This window comes from Gouania willdenowi, chromosome 6 (genome assembly GCF_900634775.1).
Source record: "Gouania willdenowi chromosome 6, fGouWil2.1, whole genome shotgun sequence".
Lineage (NCBI taxonomy): Eukaryota > Metazoa > Chordata > Actinopteri > Blenniiformes > Gobiesocidae > Gouania > Gouania willdenowi.
The window spans coordinates 62431557-62459406 of NC_041049.1; the positions used below are offsets into that span (position 1 = coordinate 62431557).

General features: G+C 38.5%; 1 protein-coding gene across 2 annotated transcripts in view; it reads right to left on the reverse strand.

Moving 5' to 3' along the window:
* Positions 1-2393: 2393 nt before the first annotated feature.
* LOC114465825 (CUGBP Elav-like family member 2) overlaps positions 2394-27850 on the reverse strand; it is a 32529-nt gene continuing 7072 nt past the window's right edge. Inside the window, exons 2-14 of one of the 2 annotated variants that reach the window (XM_028451089.1) lie at positions 25879-26069; positions 20102-20184; positions 16165-16213; positions 15182-15316; positions 13250-13329; positions 11691-11852; positions 11172-11235; positions 10591-10725; positions 8665-8778; positions 7389-7577; positions 7142-7285; positions 6383-6555; positions 2394-4159 (exon numbers count right to left, since the gene is read on the reverse strand). In XM_028451089.1, the coding sequence (XP_028306890.1) occupies positions 6428-6555; positions 7142-7285; positions 7389-7577; positions 8665-8778; positions 10591-10725; positions 11172-11235; positions 11691-11852; positions 13250-13329; positions 15182-15316; positions 16165-16213; positions 20102-20184; positions 25879-26069 (1474 nt within the window). In that variant the 3' untranslated portion in view covers positions 2394-4159; positions 6383-6427. Of the gene's footprint in view, positions 4160-6382; positions 6556-7141; positions 7289-7388; positions 7578-8664; positions 8779-10590; positions 10726-11171; positions 11236-11690; positions 11853-13249; positions 13330-15181; positions 15317-16164; positions 16214-20101; positions 20185-25878; positions 26070-27850 lie in introns of both variants that reach the window. The other variant, XM_028451088.1, reaches the window with a different exon arrangement.

Below are 27850 nucleotides of genomic sequence, written 5' to 3' on the forward strand. Positions count from 1 at the left end.
ACAGAAGTTTCATTTAATCCAAAACGTGAAAATTAAGAACTAAGTGACTGGAGGGCCAGAACCGAAGGGGTGACACCAGGTCAACCCATAGAGCAGTGGTTGCTTAACTTTTTTGGTAAAGTCCCCCCTTTCTCTTATTTCTGAATCCAAGTCCCCCCTTTGTCCAACTGCAACATTTTGCTTAGAAAACTATTTAAAAACAACATAGAGCATAAAGTGATAACGCACAATTTAGAGAATCCCATTTTGTAAGTAAGTGTAAAGAAACTATTTTGTGCAGTGGTTGGTTCTCAACCTTTTGATCGTGACTCGTTTCATTTCAAGATTTTCAGGCGACCTCAGTTTTTTTTCTAGAATTTGTTTTTGATCATGTTTGAGCTCATATATATATATTATTTATTTTTATTTTTTTTAACTGCTTTTTAGTATAACTAGATTTCTTTCACAAAGTGAAAGTATAAAAATAAAGTTGTTGGATTTTTAAAAAAAAAAAACTTTAAAGATTCTTTTTAATTTTTCAGAAATTTCAGGCAGCCTCAAAGTTGAAAAACGTTGATTTAGTGGCTCTTGAATAGATTTATGTCTAGTTTTATCATTTCTGGTAATCTCAAGCAGTGGGTGGGACAAAAAATGACACTATTTGTTAATTTTTTTTTTCTCTCTCAAGTAGTAACCCCTCTAGTGTCATCACAAACCCCCATTTGAGAAACACTGCCATACAGGACGGTCACGCCCAGCGTCAAACCCAAACTACTAAAAGGACAAAACCATAACCTCATCTCCAGTCCAAACTAGTGGTCACTCATGTTTGATGCTGGATGCGTTTATAAGGACTGCCAAACCCGGTCCTTGACGGCCACTAATCTCCCTGCGACACAACCACAAGCTGCCAAATTGGTGGCCCCCTAGGACCAGGTTTGGACTCCCCCTGGGCTAAGAGGAGGAGGAATTAAACCTGAGATAAGAAGCAGAATGAAACACAAACGTAAGGTTAGCGTGATGGGACACACGAGGTGAGGGAGTAAAAAAAAAACAAAAACGCCTGTACAACACGAGACAAACACAACACAGACGCACAATCCATATTAAGGGAAATGTTTAATTTGGAGAGAGGCAAAGAAGAAACACAGCACACAAAACAAACACTGAGCAAATGAAGAACAGTCTTTCCGCTATGAGATGTAAATAAACCACAAGCAAGGCTCAAAACTAAACAAGTTAAATTGTTTATCCACACAACTCAGTGAAACCATGACTAGTCTATGTGGACTGCACAAATACTAAGACTTACCACGACCCCCCTCCCCCTTAAAAGGAAAAACAAACATCGGATGTCTTTTAAAGAGGCGGTGAAGGAAAAGGAGGCTCGACTGAACCAGGAGGCCAAACGCAAGTCCTGGTTCAGGCAAACCACGATCCCCTCCTTCCCTCCTCTGGTGTATATAAAAAAGCTTCACTGCTACAAAATACATGTGAACAACTAGTTGTAGAAAATGCCTGTGTCATTTTAGCTTCTCAGTTGAAATTCCCACCTAGTCAAGACGTGAAACAAAGCTGTATCATGTGTGTTAGTATATACAGGTCGTCTATATGCACTCACTTTGGCTTTCATCAACACAAAAACAGTAAATTATCCATGAAACGTGAACAAAGTCTTACTAATTCTACGACGGCGGTTAGCTACAGGGATGCAGAGCTAGCAGACAGAGAAAGCACTTGGAGACACGTGATTGTTAAGAGCTGGGTCGGGATATGGGATGGAAGCCCCTGAAGTGAGTTGATAATCTGATGGGGAAGCCGTGACTTTACATTGAATTGCTTTTTTATTATTTTGCCAATAATCAGTCGTTCAGTTTGACCTTCAATATCTGTTTTCACCCACATTTTAAAAACAAAAAATAAAGACGTTTAACCTTCAACTGTATAGTTTATTGTTTATCTACACGTTTTACTTAACCAACGGTTCAAATTGAGTACATCACAAAACACATTTACCAATAGCCAACACAGCACGGGGAAGAGAAACAGCAGGTGACAAGAGCTTCATGACAACAAAAGAAAAGGCCAACTGCAGCAATCTCTAAACCAAGGTCTGATCATGAGAAGGTGTAGGCAGTTTCTAGACGTGTGTATATATTTATATATATATTCATATATGGCACTTTGATCATTGTATTGCATTTGGATAGAAAAAACACATTGTAAAAAGCACATGCCCATATTCAAAGAGATCAGCGGTACCTTTGGGGTCAGGACAACACACACATTCTGCAAAAAGATATTTGCTCCCACAAATTGTGCTTTTTAACAATTCCCATACAAAACCACCACATCTCCCCACCAGCAGGATCTTTAATTTGGTACTCTTACTGAATTTTTTTTTTTTTTTTTTGGATTTTTTTATTTAGATGAAAGGAAAAAAAAAAAAAAAGAACTAAAAGGTTTTATTGGTGATAGTTGTGCATCTTGTGTCTTAATCCCATGTAAAACCCTGAGTTGACAACGTTGTTTTGAAGGGGGTTAACTGGTCTTTGGAGGGCTTTGGGTGGAAGCGGTGATTACTTAATACCAGGGCAGTTTCAACCGCGTGTAACAAAATATCCCCCTGATAAAAAAGTGTAAACTTCGAGCAGAATCGATGGAATGTATTTGTAAACCTATGCTATCATTGAGTGTTCTTTCCCAAACGTGCAGTGCATTGTATACGACCTGATCAGTTTCAAAATAAAGCAACAGTGTGTGTGTGTGTGTGACATGTCAGTGAGCTCTTCTTCAGGGGCTCCCAAAATTCTCAACCACAGAATGAGTGTGTGTATGTGTTTGTGTGAAGACTAGACAACATCACAGCAAAGAAGGTGTAAATATTTCAAAAAACAAACGTTTGACACGTGGGCACTTTCAACTTAAAAGGATTACATACAGTTGGAAATCAGCGCTCGACATCCAAACCAAAAAGTCATTTTACTGCTAACAAACAAAGTCGACGAGACGTACCACGAAGTCGAATGCTTCTTTAAATGCAAGAACAAAATCAGCCTCAAATGTGGCTCTGAAAGTAAAACCGACTATTAAACTACAAGTCAAATCATTAAAGTTGCACTTAACGCGCTCTAATCGGCTAGAAATGACCTTTAAAAGGTCAGAGTTACTTTTACTCCTCCTTAAAAATGTAATACACTGACGCCCCCCTCCCCGGCCCATCCCAACAGAGATGACATTACAACATAATCTACAAAAAGACCCGAAGTTTCGCCTGGGTTCAGTTAGTTAAACCTCTATAGATTCAATGGTATAAAATATAGGTAATCTAAGTGTGCATTTAAACCACAGATTGTCTAGTTGTGAATCAGTCCTAGAAAAGTTGACTCGTGTCGGTAACCATTACTCTCGACGAGAGTAAATGTACCTTTTATTGTGCCATCAATAGTTCAAAAAAGGTAAATACACTCAAGATTTGTTTGTAAAGGAACAGAAAATAAACTTTTAGTAGCCTCGGTTTAAATCATCACACTGCCTGCAAAATGTAGCGGCTGTTTGCCGAGGAGCGCTGAGGGATTTCTTCTGGTCGGACTTGAAAAAAGATTTGGAAAAAGTGGCGTGTAGAATTTTTTTTGTGTTTTTTTTTTTTTTCTTTTAAGAGGCCAACCTATTGCTAATGGCACCAAATAGCACAGCTGTGTGCCGATCCCTGTATTCAACTTACTTTCAAGTGAACTTTACTGAGAGAGGTAAAAATAAATCTATGTAAAAAGAAAAGAAAGCAAATGTCTAAATTAAAAAAAAAAAAGAAATCCCACAGGTTTGTTTTTCGTCTTAAAACATTCGCAATAAACAAAGACCGTCTCTTAAAAAGGATGCCAACAAAGGTACAATTTCACATTGATTTGCTTGACCTCTCTCCCACCTGTCACATTTCTTTACAGAACACAATGCAAGACAAACAATAAAGAAATAAAGTGAAAACACATGCAGAGAATCAACAAAAATAACCAGGTCGAGCTAAGGTCATGGTCAGTGGGTGGCCAGGTATTGGTCAGGTGAGCTTAGAGAGACATCACAGACAATGGTGGGATGATGAGGCCAGGAGTTTGGCTTGACTTTTCAACATCATGAGGACATGCTAGGCTAATGATGAGCAAACAGGCATGGAGGTTTGTTTCTAAAAAAAAAGACAAAAACACAAAAGGAAGAGAGAGAGAACAAAGAAGTTAGGGATCACAGCACATGAGGCACAAAAACACAACCAAAACAATGCCAGTCACCACAACAGACACCCACTGCTCCCCACACACACAAAAAGTACACAGATTTACAGGAGACGTGCTGCGACTAAGGCTGCACGATTAATCGATATAAAGTAGAAATTTGATTATTGAGTGGGATTTTTAAAAAGTAAAATCGATTTTCCCATTTACAGGGTAATCACGGCACAAATCTCTCTCTCCCTGGGCCATCGTAGTAATTAGCGCTCAAGTTTTCAAAGTTAAAAAAAATAAATAAATTAAAAAAATCGAGATTTGGCTTCAAGCTACAATCGTGCAGCCTTAGCTGCGACACAGCGACTCACATGCACTAAATGTATACTCATTGACACTGATGGAGGGAGGAGCTTTAGGGATGTCCTAATACTGAAATACATGATTGTTGCCTCGACTACTGGGATTTTATCTGATAATCAGCAACGTCAGCAGCCATGGAAATACACAGGCTCTACATTGACTGTCAAAAGCCACAGGTCATGTAGGGCATTTGCCGGCTATGCTCATTTTAAATGTAAAAAGTAACAATTTATAATAAATACCGAAGCATTTTTATTTGGTTCATCAGTTTAAACTAGGAGCTTATTACAACCTCTCTTCAAAAAAAAAAAAAAAAAAAATGATTGTGCTCTCGACTGTCGCTGAAAGCACTGAAGTTATAAATTAGTTAATTTTCTTTGTACTCGGCAAGTCGTATAAGTCGAGGAAAATTTGGCAAAAGCAAGTGGGCTTGTAATGTCGAGCCCTCAAAGAGTGATGGTGTGAAACGGGAGTAAAAAAACAAACTGGATGGACAGTGAAAAAACAGACACTAACACTGGTTAGTAGTCGGTTATAAGACAGATCCAGACAACGACCTGCGGTACTGGGACAGAGTTTAAGACCTCAGCCAGTGTTTTGGTTTATTAAAGTGGTGAGCATTTTAAATGGTGTTACGGTGTGCTTATCAATACAGTGGTGGTTTCACTTTGGTAAAGCAACGACTACAGAATCAAATTTGCATAAAAAAGAAACAAACATTAGTGAATTGCAAACAAAAAAATAATACTTTGCCAAAAAAAATTAATCTAAAAAATAAAACGTATTATTAATGTTTCCACTTCCTGCCTTTTTGATTGCGATTTTTTGTTTTTGACTCTCAAGCAAAAAGTCAAGAATCAAAAGCAACTAGTAAGAAAACACAAGGCAGGAAGTGGAAACATAAGTAATGTTTTATTTTTGAGGTGACTTTTTTTTGGCAATGTTTTTGTTTTGCAATTTATACAATTTTGTTCTGTTTCCTTTTGAAGCAAATTTGATCCTGTGGACACTGTCCAGAGAACTCCAACAAGCGTCTACTTGCCCAGTGCATCATGGGAAGCACGATCAGAAGGTAATCGAGACAACGTACCAGAATGTATTTAATTGTGAGGCTATGGGTTTGTTTTTATTAAAATAAACCAATGTTGCTTCTAAAAGAAACAGAAACCAGGTCATGTAGAGAACACAGATCAGATGCTGATGGACATGCAATTAATTAAAGCCAGATTAATCTTTGACCATTTTTACCCAAATATACAACTTTACCAAAGCTTGCGAGCAGCGCAACCTAACTGAAATAATATTAATAACTGTATTTAAACGTAAATCTGAGTTCAGTGGTAATGGGACATCCCTAAAGAGGTGGTTAACCAAAACGTAGAGGTAGCCTGGCTCACATGGCTTAAATCATGACAAAAAACACAGAGGGGGGACGGAGAGTGATTATCACATTAACCACAACACCAATGACACAGAGTGGAGAAACAAGCCACACGTTCCTGCTGATCCTGTGTAAACCATCTGCTTTAAATGTCAAGGCAATGAAATGGCATGGACGAATGGATGCTCTCCACTACATACAGTGACACACAATACCTAGGGCGATCCCCGACTCCAGTGATAGTCATAAATAATCTTACACATTAAAATATTTAATCAGACTCAAAGTACATGATAGAACTGCAGGAATGAAACACAGCAAAAGGTGGAAAGAATCATTGCAGCCATGTTTTTTGTTGTCTGTTCCCCTCCGGTGGTGGGGTGGGTGCCCCCCGCCCCATTGAGTCTCTGCTGTGGTGACCTTGGCTCGAGGGTGAACTTACCCTAGCAGTGCTAGCAATAGAGCTGGGGAGAGGGGGAGGGGGGAATCAGTAGGGTTTGCTCTCGTTCTTGGAGCGCTTCAGCTGAACCTTCAGCCTCTTCATCCCGATCTGGAACCCGTTCATGGCCTGGATGGCAGCTTGAGCGGACACGGCATTGTCGTAGCTGACGAACCCTGGAAGCAGAACGAGTGAATTTGTGAAGCTCGAGTTGAGTCGAATGTCAGCGCAACAGCCAGGGTTGGGGTCAATATTACAATTCATTTTTAATTACTATTACAGTGACCAGCAATTTTACCAATTACAATGAAATTACAATTATTTTTTATCCTCAGAAAGCTAATTACAATTACGTTCAATTTTTATTTTTTCATGACGTTCTCAATTAATAATGTTCAATTACAATTCATCACAATTACTGAGTTTGAAATAAATAACGTAAAAGTTAACCTTCCTCTTGTGTTAGCTTCTCTTATGATAAAATCAGCTGTAAAATGCACTAAAAGCAAATATCTATCATCTAATTTCTTTCCTATCTATTGGTTACCTTATTAGGCTTCCTAATCAATGAAAATATAGGTATTAATACATTTGGTGTGGGCATCTGGGCCTTTTTTGTGTCACTATACACCTTGATTATCATTATTTATATTTTTAAATGGTAAAATGCAGGAAAGCTCGATATGAAACATTTTAATAATTAACTACATATGTGTAGAACTGTATAAAGAACTGTAACATGATTCCCCAGTTTTCACTTACCGAAGCACTTGCTCAGATTGGTCTGTTTGTCAATGAAGACTTTAGCAGACACCATGTTCCCAAAAGGCATGAACATCTGCAGGAGGTCCTGATCCCCAAACTCCTGGGGCAGGTGGTAGATGAACAGGTTGGCACCCTCTGGCCCTACTCCAGTTGGGAAAAACCCCAACAAGTCCTCACGTTAGAAACTGACTCTGTATTTCTAATTTAAGAGGACTACGTCCCAATGTGCCGAGGATCTACTTACCTTCCTTCTGACTGCTGCCGGCGAGGCTCTGCTGCAGGAGGGACTGGCTGTAGAGGGACGGCAGGGCAGAGGCTGTGTACTGCTGCATCCCTGAGTACGCCTGGGTCAGGGCGTCCATGGAGCTGGCTGCAGAGCCGTTGGACATGGAGGACATGGAGGAACCAAGGCCACCGTTCATGGACCCCATACCTGCAGGACAGCAAAGAAGAGAACATTTACAGACCACATATTTTATTAGGGATGTCCAAACACCAGAGGGGAAAGAAATGGATTACAAGTATTCACGTTACTATAATTTAGTTTTTTGAGTATATTTCTAAATCAGTAATTTAACTTGTACTTAAGTGCGTTTTAAAAGTAGTAAAGTAATTCATTACATTTCAACACTTAATCATTACTGAGTAAATTATTTTTTGTTTTAAAATGGTCAACAGACATTGCGAAACTACATAACAGACAGCAATCAAATGCATCACATCATAGCCGACCAAGCAGATTAAACAATGCACGGAACCAAAACAGCATTGAATGGAGGTTATTTTCTCAGTTTCAGAGTTCATAATGTAGCTATACTTAAAACCTGAGATATTTTTTTAAATTAAATTAATTAGCATTTCATTTTTTTTTTTTTAAATTGTACATTTTGACAAACCTATTGTATTATTGTATACAAATGCCTTTGTGGAAAACGAAATAAGTTCCAACTGGCAAGATCAGGTCTCTTCTTTATTTAAGGACACATATTATACCCATTTCTCACCTTTTAAAACAGTTCCCTGTGGTCTAAAAAACATATCTGTGCTGGGATTTGGTCAAATTATAACATGAATCAAGCAACAGGTAAGGTTTATGACTTTGTATAAACCAGCTCCTTCGAGCGCTTTGTTTTGGGGTGTGTGTCCCTGGAGTTGCAAAGACCTCCCCCTCTCCCTGCTCCTCTCTTCTGCGTGGTGTGCCTAAACAAGTTCAGCTCAGGGTCTGCTTTGAGCTTTCATGGCAACTAGTCAGCGAGCCCCGAGAAAAACACGGCTTCCACAGACAACACAGCGGTGCAGCCGTATCAATATGAACCTGAGTCCAACCCTGAAGGAGAAGGCTCTCCCAAAGTAGTACATCAACCAAGGCTTAAGGGACACGTTTCTGAATGGTAAGTTATCAACTTTGTCGTCTTTACATTTTTTTTTGTACAACGGCATAACTGCTATGGTGGATCCACAGGAACTCTGTTTGAGCAACCAAACCACCTTATTGGCACTACTGATAATGAGATGCTTACCGACGCTGTTGGTGAGAGCGTTGAGGTTGTTGAGGCCTATGGAGGTCCCAGCGAGTCCTTGCAGGGAGCCCAGAGAAGCCAGTGTGTTCATGGCTGCACCAGAGCCTGCTGAGCCTGTTGTCAGCACACAAGAGAACACGTCAGCACTAAAGAGATGCTCCCTTTGATTATATACCAACAATTGACTGTCTTGGTGGCCTAGTGGAGCCATAGTGGCCTAACGGTTAAAGACGGCAAGCTTGTAACTGGAGGGTTGCCAACTCCTCCCCACTGAAAGGGATGTGTCAAATGCAGAGAAAAACTTTCATATATCTGTGCCAACCATTGGTACCAAACTCACTCACACGTACTTAGAGAGACAAAGACTTAAAGTGGGTCACATGTCTATTTTCAGCTGCTGGAGGCTAATAAAAGTGCCTGTGTTACTTTAGCTGGGTTTCAATTACAGGTTTTTGCTAAATAAAAGCAATATTTCTAAATGTCAACTAACTATAATTGTGCTTTGAACGTGTTTACATTGAAGGTTGTTTTGTGCAGGAGCCTCACAACTCCCGTGAAATCTCTTCTTTCTCTGAAAGAAGTGATCATGTGACCAGGTACTTCACGTCCTGTGACATATATTTGCAGAAAGGGTGTTTCCATAGCGCTTTTGCGATACATTTCATTATTTCAACATCTGAAATACCTCCCCATGAAAGCGTAAAAACTTATATTTGAGTGTTTTTTTTCTTTTTTTTTTTTAGAAATTTCGGTGTTTCCATTGCCAGATTTTATTACACTACGTAGATTTTGTGCATTTCCAAGGCTAAGCCTCTTTCTCGTGAAACATTTTTGGGAAATAATATTGAGCCTAATATTGTATATCGCCATAAAAAGAGCACTTATACACCAACAATTCACTGGTAAAAATCATTGTGGCCATTTTTTTTAATATATTTTTATTTTTAGTCAGAAGAGCTCGAGGAGACCACAGGGTGCAAAGATTAGTAGTTTTTTTCTGGTCTTTGTACTTTGAGTATTTTTTTTTTTGACTCCTTACTTTTTTTAAACAAATAACTGTACTTTCTACTCCTTACATGTTAAAAATGAGCGTTACTTTTAAGACCTTGTCACTCAAACTAAACAGGCCACTACTGCTGCTTGTGAAAGGCTTTTCAGCTTAGCACAACTCAGTTTCAGACAAAAATGGGCACATCTCCATTACAGAAACCTGGAGAACATGATTCTCTTGAGGCTAAATGAAAAATGTTGGTAGTTTCCGCTTTTTTTCCTGTTAGGCAGGTCTCTTAGATTTATTGTTAACTTTCTCAAGTTTTTAAAAATGTGAAACTCAAAGATACTCCGGGTTTAACTGAGCATTTGCATTTTTTTTTTCTCAACACATTTTATTTACAAATTGCATTTTTTTACAAGTGCTAAATTCTCCAGGGTTTCAAAGGTAACAGATTGAATTTATTTCTACATACCAGTTTTCTACAAGTTCTTAAAAAAAATAAAAATATGGAATTTGCTGGTTTAAAAACCTTGTCTTATTATTTAAGGGACAATTGTTCTACTTTTTTACTTAAGTAAAAGTAAAGTGCATGCTACAAAATTTATTTAAGGGAGCGCCTACAATACTTTTACCAGAGTCATTTTTTATTCAAGTATACTTTTACTTGAGTACTGAAGACTAGTACTTTTGCCACCTCTGTCAAAGATCCTTGTGATCCAATATGATGATCATTGTGACTTCACTCTACGCAAATTAGGTGAGTACACTTTCCACCATCAGAAACTTGGCGTTCCAATGAACATGATTCCCATTCACTGTATGAATGCACATCCAACTATGTTCAAGCTATAGCCTTGTTAAATCATTTACAGTTTACTGACAATAACTCCTACAGGGTAGTTGTGCCTCAGGAATCATTCAGTTGTATTTACCTTGACCGGCCAGTGCTCCCAGTGCTCCACTGCCTGACAGTCCACCAGCACCGCTGGAATTGCCGGAGTTTCCGGCTGCAGCAGCTGCTGCTGCCAGCGTTGCCAGATTCTGCAGCTGCAGAGGATTGACGCCGCCTGCACGATGCACAGAAACATAAAGGCACAGTCAGAGATGAATTAAAATAAGTCCCTGCTTTACGTTTTTCTCTGACAGAATGAGGGCAAAAACCTCAGCCAGGGACAAAAATAAACATTTCTCATCCAAGATTTAAAAAGGATGTGTTACACTTGACTGTTAAGACATGTTGAAGCTCTGCACTGTACAAAAACAGAGTATGGACTGATATTTGCTAATTCAAGGACTATCCACTGCTTTTGCTTACCAAGGTAATGCAAGATCAAGGTAATATTAGTTGAATGGATTTGCACTAGTGTTAGGAGTATGAATTTATAATGGGTGTTAAAATGAAGCTTTTATTATTAGGAGTCGTGGTAACTTGTCTGTCAGTGAGCATCTCAGATAGCAGCTCTGAGCTTCTAATGTTGCACTAATGTGATTTACTGCAAGTGTATCAGCTCACCTCCAAGCCTCTGCAGGTTATTGAAACTGGATTGGTTACTGGAAGATGAGGCCTGCTGCAGCAACTGATGAAAGGAGAATTAAAAAAAAACAGTTATCTACCAATACAAATAAAACCAGAGAAACACGTGTATGTATACAATGATGTACCTTTGTAAATCAATTTTTTACTTTTCCTACTAAATACTCAACTTAACTTCTTATTCTCGTTACCTCACTAATGACATATGCATATTTTACGCTTTATTGTTGATATATTCTGTATCTTACGTCACTTAATGCTGCTGTAATGACAAAATGTAAGTTTGAGATGAATCATTTATCCATCCATCCTAGGATCCAAACAGCTATACCTCTCTAGATCTATTTTAATACCTCTTTTTAGTAAGGTTCTCTATACATCTATATCTTTCTCACTCTTTCCTCTCTTTTCCTGTTATACCTAAAAAACTCAGAGGGCAGAAATAAAAACTTACAAATGTATTTCAAACATGATACAGGGTTCCTAAGTGACACTTACAGCAAGGTACTGTGGTGTGAGGTTCCCCAGGCCTCCCATGTTTCCCCAGGTGGAGGCGCTGTTGATGTGCTGGAGCTGCTGCACAAGCTGCTGCTGCAGGCGACGCTGCTCCTTGTCTCTTTGAGTGTCGGCAAATTTTACCACCAAAGGTGAGGAACAGCCCTGGAGCAGTGGAAAGGCCCGAGAAGTTAGACTGGTTTCACAGCACTCCATGATGCAAGGACATGTTTTGTTGCAAGGAATTACTCATCAAAGAGGGGAATTTTTTTTTCTGCGCTCTAAGACAGTAGCCTGCCTGTTACAATCATATTAAAGCTAACACATAAGGAGACATCTGCCATGCATAGCTGAGCCAGGCCGCATTCCAGATGGGGGGGACACGGGACGATGCTGCAGACAGTGAATCATTTAATCTCTTTGAAGAGTCCACAGATAAGCAGACAACAGATGACACCACATTAAAAAAACACAGTCAAAACGAGGATGTGTGGGCAAACACTTAGAAAATGCACTAACAATACAAAGTCTCGCAAACAGGGAGACAATCACAACATGTTGCTTAGACAGACGCATGGACAACGCATGCGGTGCTAAAGTGTTCTGAGAGTTGAGAGCCAGACAGGGAGCAGGCTGGGGAGGGAGAAGGACTTCTGCACCACCAGCAGCTCCCATGGCAGCAAAGAACTGGGGAGGATATGACATGATGGGGCACTGGGTGGCACGACCACCTCTTGGTCCAACTAAGGAGGCAGGGCTGCGCCATGAAGCGATTTTGCTTTGTTATTCAAATAAACTTAAATCAGCCTTTAACTGAGGTTATTACATTGCAGCTCTTTATCATCTATCTGGGACCCTGTAGAACTTTCAGCTCAACTCCCCAATGTAAAGCCTGTCTGCAGGCGTGTCTAGTAAAGACAGCAGCTCCACAAATTACTCCGAATTGTTAGAAGGAAATTTACTTCCTTAACATATTGCAAAAGACATGATTGTGATTAATACACTAAACAAAAACACATTTTAGATAATGTGATAACTGGATTATTTAGGTAAAGCAAAACAATAGGAAAAAAATATATATTTTAAGGCAAAACCTTGCAGCCCTGGTAGGACCTGATTAAAGTTGGTCTAATGCTCGAGTGGGAAGCCTTTGACCTGCTGGCTGTTAAATTACTGCTGCTCCACTTCCACAAACGCTGCTCTGGCAATATTAGAACATAGACCCAGTTTTTCCTTTCAGTCTAGGTTAATTTTTAGACGCCCTACATTTGAAGTGGCCCTAATGGACGCCTAATGGCTACACTGACACACCACATCACCAAGATCAAGATCAATACGTGTTGCATGTAGATTAGGTTAAAGTGACATGAAGGCAATTTCGTTGTGTCTCGTTCACAGGAGAGAAGGTAAATTGACCATTAGCAGGAGTGCTTTTTAAAAATTACTCATGCTTATATGAAGGAACACCATCCGCTTGGACGGGTTTGCTGTCTTTACCACAAGGGGGCAGCAAAATGAATGAAGGGGGAAGGGAAAATGATAGGTGCTAAGGGGTACAGTACCTCCATAGTTTGAGAGTGATGCATGGTTTTGATTGCATTCTGTGCCATTGACCTGGTAGCAAATGTGACAAACGCACAGCCTGTAGGTGGGAACAGTAGGAGAGGGGGGAGGAGGGAGGGAGGGAGGGACAAAGAAGAAACAAAAACAAGACAAAAGGTTTGGACAACTCGTTATGAACCCCAAAAAAATACATTACAGTACAAAGAATGGCAACTCCCAAGCACACAGAACCACCGTCACTGGTTAGCACATGGAGAAAGAACACAACAAGAATAACAGTAACACGTACCACATGAGCACAACGATCAACAGATTCAATTGTCACCCAGAGAGGCTGGACTATGTAGGACAGTCATTGTGATTATAAACACATAAAATGCAGACAGAAATACACCACAGGGCTTCGAATAACTGGAACGGCCATCACTTATAACTACTGCATAAACATATAGGAAATGTGCTTAATGTGCAAACTAGTCACATCTGTTTTTTAAATTTTTTTATCATAACTTATATGCACACAACCATCAGAGCCTTATGTTGCTGCTATCTGGAGCATTCTTCAGCAGAGAGCTATGGATATAGTGACAACAGGCTAATTCCAGCCTTTGTGAAGTGTGGGTGAAGTAGGAGGAAGAGGCGGAGCCGAGTCGAGTCGCCTGCCATCCGAGTCTATGAACACCAGCAGTTACCAAGGCAACGGGCCTTTGTGCCCGACAGCACAAGCGATGGATGATCATCAGTGATGAAGGGAGTTGTGTGTATGTGCGCGCGCGCGTGTGTGTGTGTGGGGGGAGATTTACCGTGATGATAAAAGAGTACTGGAGGTGAACTGCACTTGATATCTATGGCATTAGTTTTGTGACGCTTTTCTGTGTGAGAACTGCCATAATGTGCAATTTTACAATTTTACTACACTAAATGCCCACGAACAAACACTAATTCTGTAAGAGCAATGTTTTCTTTGCGAGCACAGTTTTTCTGTGCAAGTAAAATTTTCACATTCCAGCAAAGACAGATTCCAAATGTACAAAGAAACAGATCCTGAGAGAAAAGAGAATGCAAGATGAAAAGAGAGATGGAAACAGGGAAAAAGAGAGAGAGGCAGAGAAAGATCGCGAGATCAAAAGAGAACTGCAAGATCCAAGAAAAATCCAAGCCTGCAGAAATTGTCTTAACATGCACAGGACTTGTGAATGTAACATATTACAAGTACACGTTACTCTAATCGAGTTGCTTTTGTGGGTACATTTCTGAATCAGTAATTTTACTTGTACTCCAGTACCTTTTAAAAGAAGTAAAGTAATTCATTACATTTCTACACCCAACCATTACGAAGTAAATTATTTTTTATTTTAAAGTGACCAACGGACATTGTGAAACTACAAAAAATTTAAATGATCAAACAATCAAATGCATCACATAGCCTACCAGTCAGATTAAATGTAATGCACCACACCAAAACAGCATTGAATGGAGGTTATTTTCTCAGTTTTAGAGTTCATAAATGTATCAATACTTGTTTTTATTTTTAATTGAATTCATTGGTGTCATTGTACTTTAAAAAGATGCCTTTATGGAAAATAAATTAAGTTCCAATGATGCAAGATTTTGTCTCTTTCCTTTTAAATTTATACACGAGATGTTTACTGTATGCAAGGGAACCGTAGTAAGATTAATTACCAAAATAAACGTGGGAGGTGAAAGTAACTTGTAACCTTTACTTTGCGTACTATTTAATTGAGCTACTTCAATCAAGTAACACTACTTCTACCGGGTAGGATACATCAGTACTCTTTGCAACTCTGTAACGTCGTAGATATTAGCGGTTGGATGAAGTAAGGGGTGTCTGGTATAAAAGAGATGATGTACTTGGCAAAGCTGAAGGTGACAAATGTGCGGTTGAGAACGCTCGCTGAGAGCCCGCCTACCTCTGCTCTGACCATCTGGTCCTCGGAGGATTCGGCACTCTTCGATCTGCCCGAAAGATGAGAACATCATTTTGATCTCATTCTCGCCATATTTCTTTGCCACCATGCCCACAAAGATTTTTCGGTCCTCCGCCGCTGTGAAAGGATTAGGAAAAGCCAGTGAGTAAATCCATGATGGGATTATAAAAGCAGAACTTATATTGCACACTAAAAGCTACCCCTATACCTTCAAATGGTATCATCCTGTGATACTAACATTACCTGCCTTTCACTCACAGTCTATTCCATTACACAACCACTGCCAAACAAATACTAATTGTAGCTTTTTTACCATCCCATTGCCCTACCAACCCATTACACAGTGGATAAATAGTGTTATAAGTCAAGTAAAAATATGTGTTACTGCACTTTTCTAATTTATTCAGTCTACTTTTACTGCGACTACATTTCCCATAAGTCTCTGAAGTACTTGTTACTGTAGGTGTGGTTTTAGCAGCCAAAAATTTTGAATCATGGTGAATTTATTAGGGCCAAAATTACAGTAAATACTTTGTTAGTCCCACAATGGGGAAGTTTATCTGGCACTGGTGTCCTCTTATGCCATTCTTAAAGCGATAACAACCCAATTAATAAGTCACTTTATCCAACATGTCAACCTCCTCAGGAGTGTGTTTGAAGAGTTTTTGTGCATATGCAGCTTCTAATCACCTCTCAACCCTACTTAAGCTTACATTTAGTTTTTAGTTGAGCTGTCCCTTTAAAAGTGAATTAAGGGTGTACTTTTTACTCGTACTACTTTCCATACTTAAAATAACTGCTACATTAAGACTTTTACCAAACATTCTTAAAGGAATTCATTTTTAGTGAGATACAGTACTTTTACTCGAGTATAGTTTCTCAGCACTTTAACACTAGAACCTCTTCCTTCATTTATTGTCTATTAATGTGATCATGACCCCGTCACTTGAAGCAAATCCACTCACCGGTCATTTTTTCACTGTCGGCAGGCTTCATCTGGATAGGATGATGCATCTGCAAAAAAAAATAAGAGTTACTGGCTGTGTCTATAATAATGTCAAATGTAGAGACACTTTTGGATGTGTTCAGTACTTCAAGGGTTTCCACACACACCCACTCGAGCCTTCGTATTGTTTCAGCTCATATTTACACCTTCACCCTTCTCTGCTGCCAGATTCAGGAGGAAGTGTTTAGACGCTGCCGGGTTTCTACAGGCTCAAGTAACACTCATGTGACTTGGTAATGTACTGATTCTTCCTGTCACCAACCTTCGACTTCACAAGAATGTGTTTGAAAACATGACAACTGAGCAACTTGGTCAATGCTTTTACACGCTTATTTGTAGCTCATTTGTGTCACACAACTGCGCCGTGAATAATACTGGGCTAGTGTGAAAAGCTGCAACAAAACAACAGCTGTGGGTTTGTCATTTTGTTCCACACACAGGAGCAGCATGAAGAAGCATTAAATAAAATTATGTTACACGTTAATGTAGAGGTGTGTCCCATTAGTAAAATATCCTGAATTTAATAAAACAAAATGTAAGTCGGCATCTTCTTAAGCCTTTTGAAGCTTTAAATGTGTGAGCTAAAATAACGAATATGCAGCCCCACCATTTACACACTCATTTACCTGCGCTTTAAAAAGCCAGTACAAAATCTTACGATAGAACGGACATACCTCCTGAAATGCAAATAGCTATATGACAGATTAAATCCTCACCTACATATTTTGGGATGAAATAATGCATTTCCACCCCATATATCCCTGTAAGATACTGGTGTAGCAAACAAACTGATATGTTAAATCTAGAATATGATTTTGGGAATACTATTTTATAGTTTTTATCCAAAACGATATAATTTCCACGTAGCGTCGCCCACAACCCATATATGGTCATGCTCCGAAAAAGCAGACCAGAAATGCGTGAAAACTAACAGTAAAATGCAAAATCTAACAGTAAAGATGGACATAATATTGTTAAATAAGCACAATTTAGGATGTGTTCTTGTATTTAGCGTCACCATGACTGTTGCGCCCTTTAATGGCCAATAACGACATTTAATTAGGGAAAGAAGATGAAATGGAATTATAGAAATATTGAAACAGAAAATTGCAGGTTTGAGAGTTGCGAGTACATTTTTAATTTAGAATACTGACAGCAAGCATGTGCCAAGTAATTAAAATGTTCCTCCTTCAAGACAATAGGATGCAGTAGTTAACACAACAAGATCCTATTATAATGTAAATTGTTGGATGGTGCAATGAGACTTGTTAAATCACTATTTCATTCAGTTTTTGATATACAGTATCAGTCCTTTCAAATTAAGGATGCAGGGTGTTTTTGTGCTTCACTGCAAGACTACAGTAATACTGAGGTGCAAATTGCTATAGACTATAATTAATCACATATAATGTCACAAGATGACAGCAAATTACATTTAAATGATTGAGAATGTGTTGCAAATTGAGGAAATTATATAGTTCAGATCCTGGAGGTACAGATATCATTGCTTTACTTACTGCTCAAATATTGAAAGTGACTTGTATTTGTTTATTTGTGGAAGCGAAAACTAGGGCACAATAATGTTGGGATGGCTCTCTTCTACGCATTTTAAAAGAACATTGATTATTCTGGTCTGGCCCACTTGAGATCAAACTGGGTCGTACGTGGACCTGAACTGAAATGACTGAAAGTTCTGCCTTAATAGTCAATATGATTAAAACCCTTTTCTACTGGGTACTGCTGGGTATAAGTTGTATGGCATGAAATGCACAAACGTCCCTTTGTTGGGAGTGAACAACGACAATGTCTTATCATCGCCCAAAAAATTTTTCAATGAAGATTTGGACAAAACATGAACACAGGAGCTCACAGAGTCTGGGGAGAGGGACAGTCACATCTTTACAGGCGACAAGCTCTTTACGTTGAAGGAAAATTATATTTTTTTCTATTTGCACTAAAAAAATATAAAGAGCTAATTGCTGTTTATTTTGAATGTCTACCAAACAAGCTAGTGAAGTTACTGTTTTTTTTTCTCAATTTCAGCTCCTACATTATTTAATTTTTATTTTACTTTCTTAATTGCACTGACTGAACCAGTAAAACTTTGATATATTGTCAACCCGCTAGGGTGAGTAATGGCAAGGATGTTGCAATACGATACGTATCGTGATACGTGGGTCACGATACGATATATCGTGGTATCGCAATATTCTACCCAGTTAATATCAAAATTAAACGTAGAGATGAAAAATCAAGTTGCTGTATATGTTCATCAGAAGGTATTGATCATTCAGAGGACAAATTGAGTCAAAACATCCTATTTGTTATTTATTAATAGCGTTTTTGCACATTTTCACTGAAAAAAGAAAATGCAGTGTTACACACTGCCATCATAAAATAAAGTGCAACAAGTTTCTTTTCACTGAAACTACTGTGTAGAAGTCTCAAAGTAACAATTACAACATAATGACGGCATTGTAACAACTGTAACTGAGAACATTAAGGATAAACCACCCTGAGTTACTGACAATGCACAAAAATAAGAAAAAATTATTTATCCTATTGTATCAGTTAAAGCACTGATCTGAACAAATTATATGAAAATAAAATGTCTGTGCAGACATAAATATTACAGGCATTACACATTGCCATCATAAAATCAAGTGCATCAAATGACCATTGCAACACATTGAAAGCATTGTAATCACCACTGAAATATTGCACAAATACATAAAAATATTGATTAAATATCCAAAAAACATTTTTTAATTAAAATACATTTTTAAAAAAATCGTTTTTTAAAATTAAAAAATCGAATTCAAATCGGCACCCAAAAAAATCGCGATATATCATGACTTTTTTTTCACACCCCTACAACCCGCCATAAAGTTAAAGTGAACCAAAACTCATATCTCGCTATTTTCTTCTCAAAATGGCGATGTACGATATAAATCTCGATATTTTTTATTCAAATAAAATACAAATATATTAATATAGACAAAACTATAATTTTCTATATCGCCATAGAAATTGCAATACATCTTGAATCTCAATATATTGCCCAGGCCTAGTGAGCGCTGCCAAGGTGACTCACTTTACAAAAGCCAAGAAGAAGCTAAAATTCTATTGTTCAACAAAAACCCTGTTTGTCCCCGAGTAGTGAGACATGCCTGAGCAGTTTGTACTTTTGAAAAGTGGTGAGCTTATTTTTGACTAGCCTAAAAACCAAAAAGCAGACAGATGGCCTGCTCAGTGTGAGAACTGGCCAGCGTCACAGAACAAGGATGGAGCAAAAACAAACAGGGAAAACAAGCTTTTCTACTGTCACTGAAATCTTGCTCAGCAACCTGCAGTAAAACATTCTGCAACAGTAGGGACCTGTGCTCCACAGCATTTGTATTCTGTGTTTGATTGATAGTCTGTCTGTAAATAAAAGAGTTGAGACTTTAAACCTTGCTTACATCATGTCTTAAACAAACCAAATCAATATTTAACTAACCTCAATCTCCAGTTATTTTAAAGGACTGTTTTTTTGAAAAATTGATTGTTGGAGTTGTTAGGTAAAGATTTCATTGATTAAACAACATGCCAGGGGACGTTTTTCAGTTGCTTGAGCTTTAGTCGCAGGGAAATCAGGTGAGCCTGACCAGGCGTCACTGTTTCTAACACTTGCCTCTAACTTAAGGAAATAGTACTGTAGATGAGTGCTCATCTGACATGCAGCTGATGAACTGGAAAGATGAGAACTGAAACAATTAAAGAAAATAAACCCCTTATCCATATGTTTTACAGCTTTTTTTTTACAGTCTGCAGTGGCCGTTTCATATTCTTTCCCAACAAACAGCTTTGTCAGTGGGAACAGGGCTGGAAGATAAAGGGAACCTGTGCTTACTCACCCCAGTTAAGGTCTTAATGTTGTGCAGCGCATTCTGGGCCTCGAGTGCAGCTTTTCTTGTATAAAAAGTTACAAAACAGCATCCTGTGGGGAAAAACAAAACAAAAACAGCTACGTTAATTACAGAGCAAGTCTCACAAATAATCCTGCTTTAAAAAAGTAACTAGGTGAAAATGTAGCATGGCATTTTCAGACTGATTATTTGATTGGTGTTGCTCATGGTTGTACTTAGTGGAGAGTAGCGGTGGGACGATATGTGATGCAACAATATCTCAGTATTAAAGTTACGCAAGATATTTTTTCCCCCCTTTAGATTTTGCTCATGCGCCAAAAGGTGCAGTTTTATGCACGAGACGCATCCGCAAACGAACTCACCTCAACACTTAGCATCAACGTGGGCCTCTTGTACACCATCTGTCGAGGCTGCAGCAACTAGTCACACTAACGGGAGCATCAGTTTATGCAACTGTTGCTCAGATTCACTCGCATGAAAGGTTGGCATAGTATTGCCTACTTCTCCAGAAAATAAACTTTCGTGTGCTTCAGCTATGCACCTCATGTAGCTAAGAAGGTCTCGCCCTTGTGACATCACACATGGGATTTCAGCAAACCAAAAATCAGATGCTGGGCAGAAGCTACAATTACGATGATTAAATAAATAAAGATCACGGACAAACGGAGCATGGTTTGTCACTGATATTACCTGCTAAGAAATAAGTGATGCATTGTCATTCAGATATAGCAATTCATAATGTCTAACATTTCCAATAATTGTTAATTTAAATGCTAAGTTACAAAAATGCTGTAGAAGGACATTTTAACAGATTAAGTGATGTTTTAAAAACTATTACTTGAGCTGCTTATTTAGTTTAAATATAATCTGTCATTTAGAACAGTTTTTTTTATTTTAAAGTAAAGTTGCTGCTACTTTGGCACTATTTTATTTTTATTGGAATAAAACAGATTTTTACAAGGTTGGGAAAAAAATGCAAATGTGATGAGTACAAAGTACAGCTTTTTAGGACAAACTTGAATGCAGATAACTTAAAAACCTACTAAAAGGGAGTAACTGAGTAGGGGTGAGTATTGGCAAGGATGTTGCAATACGATACGTATCGCGATACGTCGGTCGGGATACGATGTTAGAGATATTCTACCCAGTTAATATTAAAATTAAACGTAGAGAAAAAAAAATCAAGTTGTTGTATCTGTTCATCAGAAGGACAAATTGAGTCAAAACTATATGCTTAAAAACATCTTATTTATTAGAGTTTTTGCACATTGCATTTTCTTTTTTTCCAGTGACAGACAGTGTTACACACTGCCATCATAAAATAAAGTGCAACAATTTTCTTTTCACTGAAACTACTGTGTAGAAGTCTCAAAGTAACCATGACAACATAATGACGGCATTGTAACAACTGTAAATGAGAACATTAAGGATAAATCACCCTGAGTTACTGACAATGCACATAAGAAAAAATAATTAATCTCATTGTATCAGTTTAAGCACTGATCTGAACACATTGAAAGCATTGTGAAATCCAATTTTTTTCACACTCCTATAACTGAGTACAATTACTTTAAGACTATTGCCATTTTAACTTCAATTTAAGACCAACTCCACAGTAAACAATTTGGGGAGGGGAGAAACACATTAATTATATAAGGTTAGGGTAATTTTTTTCCAGTGTCTAGTGCAGAAGTGCAACTGGCGATCCCCAAAGTAAACACACACAAACAAAATCACTAAGAACACAAAAAATGACTACAAAAATAGCCAGAAATACAAAAAATACAAATAATTTATTCGTCATTGGACAGGCAATTTGTTAAATTTACATTTCCCCATGATATTGAAAGTCCCGCTGCAACCACGTCATTGTTTTATAGTTGGTTCCGCTGTCGTGATTGCGCAATGTTACGGTAAATAAACAAATTTTGTAAACCGGAAGTTCCCACTGAAACGGTTGTACTTGAGGTAGCTTGCCGACTGTGAATGTGTACCGAGACAAAACAAAAGGCTGGAACTAAAGAACACAAACTGAGCTATTCTTTCGTTCTCACGGAGCACCACTGCGCTACACAAAACGGGCGGAGCTTCACAGGCACAGCAAAGTTGAACGGGCACTGTTGATTCTGTAGGTAGAAGTCAGTGACAATTTGCGTTGCTTTTTAGAGTGTTTAAGGTGTTTTAAGATGAGTTTAATGCAGCCAGGTGAGGAGGGAGGGAGGGAGGGCGGTGCACCTAATAAACGGTTCCCGGAAACATTTCCTCATAAAAAAACGTTCTTTGCTCCACGGTGACGGCGTTTCATGCCATTTCCGCATTTAACCGTTTTAGCGCGGATTTTATAGGGCCCTACATTTATTTTTAAATGTGAGACTATTTACAATCATAAAATGTTACTTGTGTTAACATTTAAGACTTTTGAAACATTGATTTAAGACATTTTAATGACAATTAAGGCCTTATCATTAGATTAATGAATTTAATGCCTTTTTAAGACCTTTTAAGGATCTGCGGGAACCCTGTATTACATAGTTATTAAAAGCTAAATATCCATCCATAAATAAAGCACACGGCACAAATAGGCACGTAGGAACTGAACAAGGGAAATGAAAAAAGGAAACTGTGAGAGGGGAGCGGAGGTGGGGGAGGAGCAGAGGAGGTGAAGAAAAGAATAGCAGGGAGTGAGGGGAGAGAGAAAACAAGGCCTCTCATCCTTCCGTCCCAGCAGACCGCCAGTGGCGATTCAGCCTGTCAGTTTCACTGGGCTGTGGAAGTGGAACACTGCAGCGTCTCTGACCTACATAGTGTGTATTATGAGGGGAGGGCCGCTGAACGCCAACCTCTTCTCCCCTTACAAGCTGAGCTCGTTTTCCTCTGCCCTCTGATTTGCTGGAGCTAAATAATACTGGGGAAGCGAGATTGGAACGACCAAATAAAAACCGCTTAAAAATCTGACAGCTCCTTGACAGGTCTGCTACAACATAAACCTAACCTGAATTTGGATTAGAACTATTCCGACAGAACAGCAGCAGATTTGATTATGTCCACAAGTAATACCCTGAGGCAAAAACCACAATATGAGAGAAATCCAACCATAATACTACAGCTCTTTAAGGCCTACAGGAGTGCCGGCAAAACAATTTGCATACCTATTTTTAGATGTTGGTAAAACTGTAACCACCCAAGATAGAACCATCCAAGACCTAAAGTGTTTCAGTGACGAGGCGTGAGACAATATCTTTGGTTGACAAGATATATTATTGACAAACGATATCAGTCAAAATTTTGACCAAATTCACCACAAATTATTAATTATCGATAACGTGTCATAATGCAGTAATGCAGGTATACTATTTCAAATGCTTATTTTTCACTAGTATTTTTTTACTATGTAATTGGAATGTCAAGAACTCAGGCACGTGCTCACGCAGCCATGAGCTGCCGGGGAAGCTACAGGAGCACCCCCTGCACCTGCTGCCTCAGGGTGCCACGGCTTAGGACTAACGCAATATATAAAGATTCAAAATATATCCACGAGTTTTATATTTTGGAGATATAGAAAATTAAAATATTGCCTATATTGATATATATATATTTCTATAGTTTTTGTGTTAAAATACCTTTTTTTTTTTTTTAAAGAGTAATTTCTTTCACTACTTGTCAGAACAGCATGAAAAGCACAGTTATATGGATTTTTGAGTGTGTCCTAACCCAGACCTTGCCCTAAACAAGCAACACTACAGAACACCCTTACACATGGTGTCCTTTATAGGAACACATATTGTGCAACTCTTTGCTATTACATGTGCTTGTGTGGCATTTTGCGTTAGCAAATTTAACCCAAAATTGTCTTTCAGGTCAAATTTCAATTGAAATAAAATTATCGAGATTCATATATATCGCCATTTTGAGAAAAGATAGAGAGATGAGTTTTTGTCCAAATCGCCCCCCAGCCCTACCATGGCTAGTTCAAAGCCCTGGCAAAAACTGGTTGCTCCCACGGCAGCTAGCTATGCTTCACAATAACCTGCCACCCGTTTCCCTCCAAAGAGACAAAGACTGAATGACTGACAAGACGGTTCACTCTGTTCATTCCACTATGAAACAAACGCCCCCAGCTGCTGAGACTGATGCACAGAGTGAAACTCCTTATCATCCAACCTGTTAGGAAATGAGAAACAAACACATGGCAATATATTGATTATTGAGCTCATTTCCATTTATTGTACACTTAATTTATTGATTATCTTCTCAGACCTAACAGTACAATGACACCAGATGAAAATTAGCCTCTTTTGGCAAAATCTGGCTCAGTCTGTTCATTAATGTGCATTGTCCATTTTAAATAATCAATAAATTGAATACACATATTAGGCCTGGGCGATAAAACTAAATATATATCGCAATAGAGATGTAATCAATATCAATAAAAAATATGTGCGATAGAATGTTCGATAATTTCACTCAACTCCATTTGGAAAAAAAAGGAAAAAACCCCTGATCCAGAACTCCAAGACATTCTGGGGGACGTAGACAGATGAACGGCTTGAGCCACTCCAAAGTAGCTGTGTACATTAGCTGAAATGATGACCCGAGCAAACACCGCAGTCCGTGCGTACTGCCACCGTCAAAGATGGTCCCATTCGACAGGAATGTAACTATTGTGATTATTAGACCAGAATATCCTGTTAGTACACTCTTAGTAATTAATGATTAAATCAGTCTAATCCGATTTAAGGAAAACAGAGATATTTATCAACCATAACTTTATGTAACTCATTAACAGATATTAAACAGTAAAAACACTACTGGAGCTATTTTTTTCCATGTGCTTTTTTTTTTTTTTTTTTTAGAGAAAATAATTTGATTATAAATTAAGAAATACATGCCAAAATTGCCCCCATAATATTTTCTTAATACATGTCTTATTCTATATTACGTATGAAAAAATATCGCTATCGTTAATTCATCAACGAGCCCTATAATGAAAACAAACTTAAACGTCACTTAAAGGATTTTGTGCAACTTTTACATTTTACAGTTTGGATTGATACAGCTGTGACATCTCTATATTGACGAAAAGTTAAATATTTTCTCCTTGTTTGTAGTCTATTACACTTTTAGCAATATGTTTATTCAACATGGACCAATAGCTAAATCTACACACAGGCTACATTTGGTTATCAGGGGATGAAAGTTTGCATTGATAGGAAATTCAAATACTTGTTGAAAAGTAGAGATCCTCTGATGGCTAAACTGTAGGTTGTAAAAAGCTGATAAAAAGCGCACACAAACAGTGAAGATTGACTGCTTAGGAAATAATTGATGTTTGACACACATGGGCCCAAAGAGCCATAGACTGTTGTGATAGAACAGGATGATCTATTTAAACACATTAACATGTCAATAGGCCATCACAGCTGACACTCCACAGCGAACAGGAGCAGGGCTTTGCTAAATGGGGGGCTTTGAACTCTACAGGCTCCTGACTGAATTGTGCAGTGTTGGCTGTACATTAATATTCAAACAGTGAATAGAAAGCACCCTCGAGACTTCCTGATACACCTTTGTAAATATAAAGGTTTGCTTGGCACCGCAAAAGCACGAGAATTTCTAAAGCCTGACCTACGGTAAGGTTTGGTCAGAAAATCCAAAGTGGAGGATATTTAATAGGATAGGTAAAAAGGAAAATGCTGATATTTTTTCCACAGTCGGAGCACAGGTGATTACTGTCTGAGGTGTGAGCCTTTGTGTCGACACTATACCTTTGCTCTGAGGGGGATTCTGGGTGCGGTCCCGAAGGATGTTGATCTGGTGCACTGCTCCGAATGGCTCAAAAAGCTCTTTGAGTTCAGTTTCTGACCAGGCGCGCGGGATTTGTCCCACAAACATCTTGATGGTGTCGGGGTCCGGCTGGTCCAAATTCTCCAGTGACCCATTCATCTTGTTCCCGTTGCTAAAAAAACAAAATTAAAAAAAACATCACTGTAGAAGCATCTAAATAAAGAAAAACCAGCATAATATTAGCCAAATTAACAAGTGTCTACTTTGGAAATCAAAGCAACAATTGGGCAATATGCTTGAACCTTGAAGGGTAAAACTAGTTAAACAGCTTCTTCTGGATAGATACCCAGTAGTGAGACAATATTCAAATCTGGCAAGAAAAAGGTTTCACAAGATTAGGGCTATAAAACAAATTATGTTACCAAAAAGGCCGTTAAACACAGTAATGGCAAATTAATGTAGCACACAGACCTTTGAACAAAAGCCATCCATTTTTTACAAAGTGATCCCAGTCGTTTTGCAGGAACACTGAAATCCTTGAGGGAGTTTAAAGACATACTAATAATTATGTTTAAAGTTTTATCCTTTTAAAGTCCACCGCTAAAAATCGAGAAAAGGTAGGTAATATTTCCTCATGGGAACAAAAAAGATCAACAGGTAGACGTCTTCCTCCTCATTCATAAAATGATCCAGAAAAACAACTCTGCAGAGCTCCAATCCAAAGGAAACGGCTGTAATCTTGCATCGCATCTCCTCTCACATTGGCGACAGTACAGAGAGCAACCTACAGCTTCTTCATCACAGCAGGGGAACAATCAGACATTGTTTCTCCCACGCTGAGAAACACTATTCACCATTCCCCCACAGCACAAACGAGCACGTCAGAGCATTGCAACATGTGAAGGGTTTCATGCACTTTAGCAACACTGCTTGTTTTATTTTGCTTTTGGCAGTTTGAGGACTACTTTCATTATGCTCAAATCTTGATAAAGACAAGATTGATCATTGTAAGGAAATCCAGGCTCCTTTTGAAAAGTCTTCTTTAGGGCCCGACCAATTAATCGGACTAATTTTGGCATTTCACAGATAATTGGTTAATATGTAACGGACGTTGAACTGATGCTGCCACTTAAAGATTCTCCCAAGCGTCTGAGCCACACAGCAGCTCATACATGTTCTGTTTTGCTCTCTCTCTCTCTCACACACACAGTAGTACAGCCCCGCCCCCACTCACAGCACTGTGAACACAGCTCAGCTGATCAGAAAATAAGAAACTGCATATATTTGCTACTCCTTGGTAAGCTGTGACTTTGTAAAACAACATAACACTACGCTTTAATGCCCAATGACAATAACGTCCTCACAGAAACACCGTTAGAGCATGTTGAGAAGAGCATTTTGGTTTATTCATCCAAGTTTTAGAAAGCAGATTATTGGTGAATTTCAGTTTTTGCAGAGTATGCTAGTTGGAGTCATGAAGAAACCCCTCCTTGCTGTAACAGTATTGAAGGTTTCAAATCAGTAACCTTTGAGTTGAATTCAGCTCTTTTCAATGTAAAAACCCCTTTAGGTTTCTGGGGCGGATGAAAATTCGTCACCGCTGATCAATATAACGGCATTCTTTAACTATTCACACATTTTTGTTATTGGTTTTGGTCAATCAGCTGCATGCCAAAGTAAAACACATACACGACAAGTTTGTTTCACTGTAGCAACAGTCGTCGTTAGATTATCAGATGAAGGAAAAAAAGAGCCCACTGCAGCTACTAAAAAATTAAACAGCGTTTTTGAATGAAGCCAAATATGTTAACTATATATCTCAATAAATTAAAATGGTGCGTTAGGAGGATGCTTAAGGAGTTAACTACATCTATAAATAACTCAAAATGCTCCTCTCACATATGCAACTATTAGTCCCAAGACCACCACTAGACTACTATAGCATCCCACTTC